At 45.3% G+C, this 5,000-nt stretch overlaps 1 protein-coding gene across 1 annotated transcript in view; it reads right to left on the reverse strand.

Moving 5' to 3' along the window:
- The window catches only part of LOC115166755 (high affinity cAMP-specific and IBMX-insensitive 3',5'-cyclic phosphodiesterase 8A), a 129,751-nt gene that overhangs the window by 17,536 nt on the left and 107,215 nt on the right, over positions 1-5,000 (reverse strand). Inside the window, exons 12-13 of the mRNA XM_029720531.1 lie at positions 4,297-4,374; positions 2,680-2,750 (exon numbers count right to left, since the gene is read on the reverse strand). Of these exons, the coding sequence (XP_029576391.1) occupies positions 2,680-2,750; positions 4,297-4,374 (149 nt within the window). The remainder of the gene's footprint in view (positions 1-2,679; positions 2,751-4,296; positions 4,375-5,000) is intronic.

Below are 5,000 nucleotides of genomic sequence, written 5' to 3' on the forward strand. Positions count from 1 at the left end.
TTATCTTAGTCATCTTTCATTATGTTGAATGTGGCCATGTAAAGTATGGTAACACTTACATGTCAATAAAACATTTGAATTAGAGAGAGAAAGAAAGATATCATGGTTAAATAGAGAGAAAGATATCATGGTTAAATAGAGAGAAAGAAAGATATCATGGTTAAATAGAGAGAAAGAAAGATATCATGGTTAGATAGAGAGAAAGATATCATGGTTAGATAGAGAGAAAGATATCATGGTTAGATAGAGAGAAAGAAAGATATCATGGTTAAATAGAGAGAAAGATATCATGGTTAGAGAGAGAGAAATAAAGATAGCATGGTTAAATAGAGAGAAAGAAAGATATAATGGTTAGATAGAGAGAAAGATATCATGGTTAGATAGAGAGAAAGATATCATGGTTAGATAGAGAGAAAGAAAGATATCATGGTTAAATAGAGAGAAAGATATCATGGTTAGATAGAGAGAAAGATATCATGGTTAGATAGAGAGAAATATATCATGGTTAGATAGAGAGAAAGAAAGATATCATGGTTAAATAGAGAGAAATATATCATGGTTAGATAGAGAGAAAGATATCATGGTTAGATAGAGAGAAATATATCATGGTTAGATATAGAGAAAGATATCATGGTTAGATAGAGAGAAAGATATCGTGGTTAAATAGAGAGAAAGAAAGATATCATGGTTAAATAGAGATAAAGATATCATGGTATTAGAGAGAGAAAGATATCATGGTTAGATAGAGAGAAAGATATCATGGTTAGATAGAGAGAAAGAAAGAAAGATATCATGGTTAGATAGAGAGAAAGATATCATGGTTAGATAGAGAGAAAGATATCATGGTTAGATAGAGAGAAAGATATCATGGTTAGATAGAGAGAAAGAAAGATATCATGGTTAGATAGAGAGAAAGAAAGATATCATGGTTAGATAGAGAGAAAGATATCATGGTTAGAGAGAAAGAAAGATATCATGGTTAGAGAGAGAGAAAGAAAGATATCATGGTTAAATAGAGAGAAAGATATCATGGTTAGATAGAGAGAAAGATATCATGGTTAGATAGAGAGAAAGATATCATGGTTAGATAGAGAGAAAGATATCATGGTTAGATAGAGAGAAAGAAATATATTATGGTTAGATAGAGAGAAAGATATCATGGTTCGAGAGAAAGAAAGATATCATGGTTAAATAGAGAGAAAGAAAGATATCATGGTTAGAGAGAGAGAAAGATATCATGGTTAGATAGAGAGAAAGATATCATGGTTAGAGAGAGAGAAAGAAAGATATCATGGTTAGAGAGAGAGAAAGATAACATGGTTAGATAGAGAGAAAGATATCATGGTTAGAGAGAGAGAAAGAAAGATATCATGGTTAGAGAGAGAGAAAGATAACATGGTTAGATAGAGAGAAAGATATAATGGTTAGAGAGAGAGAAAGAAAGATATCATGGTTAGATAGAGAGAAAGATAACATGGTTAGATAGAGAGAAAGAGGCAACACAATAAAACCGGAATGATAAAGTAGCAGAGGTAGAAGTTATACCACATTTATTTAACTTTTTTCTACTACAGAGACTGAGGAGAGGTGGGACAATGGTAGGAACTGCTAGAACTAACATGATGCAGCTGTGTACAGTTTACACACACCCACAGACAGACAGACAGACAGACAGACAGACAGACAGACAGACAGACAGACAGACAGACAGACAGACAGACAGACAGACAGACAGACAGACAGACAGAACCTTGAGGACTAGGAGTGGTCATGTGACAGAACCTTGGGGACTAGGAGTGGTCATGTGACAGAACCTTGAGGACTAGGTGTGGTCATGTGACAGAACCTTGAGGACTAGGAGTGGTCATGTGACAGAACCTTGAGGACTAGGAGTGGTCATGTGACAGAACCTTGAGGACTAGGTGTGGTCATGTGACAGAACCTTGAGGACTAGGAGTGGTCATGTGACAGAACCTTGAGGACTAGGAGTGGTCATGTGACAGAACCTTGGGGACTAGGTGTGGTCATGTGACAGAACCTTGGGGACTAGGAGTGGTCATGTGACAGAACCTTGAGGACTAGGAGTGGTCATGTGACAGAACCTTGAGGACTAGGTGTGGTCATGTGACAGAACCTTGAGGACTAGGAGTGGTCATGTGACAGAACCTTGAGGACTAGGAGTGGTCATGTGACAGAACCTTGGGGACTAGGAGTGGTCATGTGACAGAACCTTGAGGACTAGGTGTGGTCATGTGACAGAACCTTGAGGACTAGGAGTGGTCATGTGACAGAACCTTGGGGACTAGGAGTGGTCATGTGACAGAACCTTGGGGACTAGGAGTGGTCATGTGACAGAACCTTGAGGACTAGGAGTGGTCATGTGACAGAACCTTGAGGACTAGGAGTGGTCATGTGACAGAACCTTGGGGACTAGGAGTGGTCATGTGACAGAACCTTGAGGACTAGGAGTGGTCATGTGACAGAACCTTGAGGACTAGGAGTGGTCATGTGACAGAACCTTGAGGACTAGGTGTGGTCATGTGACAGAACCTTAGGTATAAGGATTTATCATGTGACAGAACTTAAAGTACCACAGATATCATATGAAATGACTATATGACTATATTACTATGTAGTAAATGACAGAGTTGTGTAAGTCATTGTATGAAAAGTAGGCACCTTGGTGATTGGAGCTTCGATGGTCATGGAGTGGATTCTGGCCATGGAGGAGTGTCTTCTCTGGGAACTGCCTGTAAACATGAGGACAAACTCAACCACCACGAAGCTTTATACCCAACTGACCTACTAATGGGAACCAGCCTGCATTAAATGAGGTCTACAAAGTGACTAAAAGAGGAAATTAGGAGAGACGAGGAGAGGTGAGGAAGACGAGGAAAGGCGATGAGAGGTGAGGAGAGGAAGACGAGGAGAGGCGAGGAGAGGAAGACGAGGAGAGGGAGGAGAGGAAGACGAGGAAAGGAAGACGAGGAGAGACGAGGAGAGGTGAGGAGAGGAAGACGAGGAAAGGCGATGAGAGGGAGGAGAGGAAGACGAGGAGAGGAAGACGAGGAGTGGCGATGAGAGATGAGGAGAGGAAGACGAGGAGAGGCGAGGAGAGATGAGGAGAGGAAGACGAGGAGAGGAAGACGAGGGAGAGGAAGACGAGGAGAGATGAGGAGAGGAAGACGAGGAGAGGAAGACGAGGAGAGGAAGACGAGGAGAGGAAGACGAGGAGAGGAAGACGAGGAGAGGAAGACGAGGAGAGGGAGGAGAGGAAGACGAGGAGAGGAAGACGAGGAGAGGCGATGAGAGATGAGGAGAGGAAGACGAGGAGAGGCGAGGAGAGGGAGGAGAGGAAGACGAGGAGAGGAAGACGAGGAGAGGGAGGAGAGGAAGACGAGGAGAGGAAGACGAGGAGAGGCGATGAGAGATGAGGAGAGGAAGACGAGGAGAGGCGATGAGAGGGAGGAGAGGAAGACGAGGAGAGGCGATGAGAGATGAGGAGAGGAAGACGAGGAGAGGAAGACGAGGAGAGGAAGACGAGGAGAGGAAGACGAGGAGAGGCGATGAGAGATGAGGAGAGGAAGACGAGGAGAGGCGAGGAGAGGGAGGAGAGGAAGACGAGGAGAGGCGAGGAGAGGGAGGAGAGGAAGACGAGGAGAGGAAGACGAGGAGAGGCGATGAGAGATGAGGAGAGGAAGACGAGGAGAGGCGATGAGAGGGAGGAGAGGAAGACGAGGAGAGGCGAGGAGAGGGAGGAGAGGAAGACGAGGAGAGGCGAGGAGAGGAAGACGAGGAGAGGAAGACGAGGAGAGGCGATGAGAGATGAGGAGAGGAAGACGAGGAGAGGCGATGAGAGACGAGGAGAGGAAGACGAGGAGAGGAAGACGAGGAGAGGGAGGAGAGGAAGACGAGGAGAGGCGATGAGAGATGAGGAGAGGAAGACGAGGAGAGGCGATGAGAGACGAGGAGAGGAAGACGAGGAGAGGAAGACGAGGAGAGGGAGGAGAGGAAGACGAGGAGAGGCGATGAGAGATGAGGAGAGGAAGACGAGGAGAGGCGATGAGAGACGAGGAGAGGAAGACGAGGAGAGGAAGACAAGAAGAGGAAGGCTTCCCCGTAGACACCACGACACTAGCTTGTTCCTCACTAGTCAACATGTCATGATCAGTATCCATCTCCAAAGATGTGTCCAATAAACAAGTAGAATAATATTGATCATGTTAATCCAGTTGATTTGTAATGCTGTTCTCTAGAGCAGTTCCATAGTCTCTCTCTCTGTCCCAGTCCTCTCACCATCGCTCCCTCGAGACGTAGTCGATCTGACGTCCAACGAGCCTTTCCTCCGGTCCTTATGCTTACTGGACTGGATGTCTAGGGAGGGGAGAACAAACAAACAAACAAACAAACAAACAAACAAACAAACACACACACACACACACACACACACACACACACACACACAGACACAGACACAGACACACACACACACAGTTACAACACAGGCACACACACACAGGCACACAGTTACACACACACACAGGCACACACACACACAGGCACACACACACAGTTACAACGCAGGCACACACACACACACACACACACACACACACACACACACACACACACACACACACACACACACACACACACACACACACACACACACACACACACACACACACCACACACACAGTTACAACACAGGCACACACACACAGGCACACATACAGGCACACAGTTACACACACACACACAGGCACACACACACAGTTACAACGCAGGCACACACACACACACACACACACACACACACACACACACACACACACACACACACACACACACACACACACACACAGGCACACACACACACACAGGCACACAGTTACAACGCAGGCACACACACACACACACAGGCACACACACACACACAGGCACACACACACACACACATGCACACACACAGGCACACAGTTACACACACACACACAGGC

The sequence above is a fragment of the Salmo trutta genome, chromosome 29 (assembly GCF_901001165.1).
Source record: "Salmo trutta chromosome 29, fSalTru1.1, whole genome shotgun sequence".
NCBI lineage: Eukaryota > Metazoa > Chordata > Actinopteri > Salmoniformes > Salmonidae > Salmo > Salmo trutta.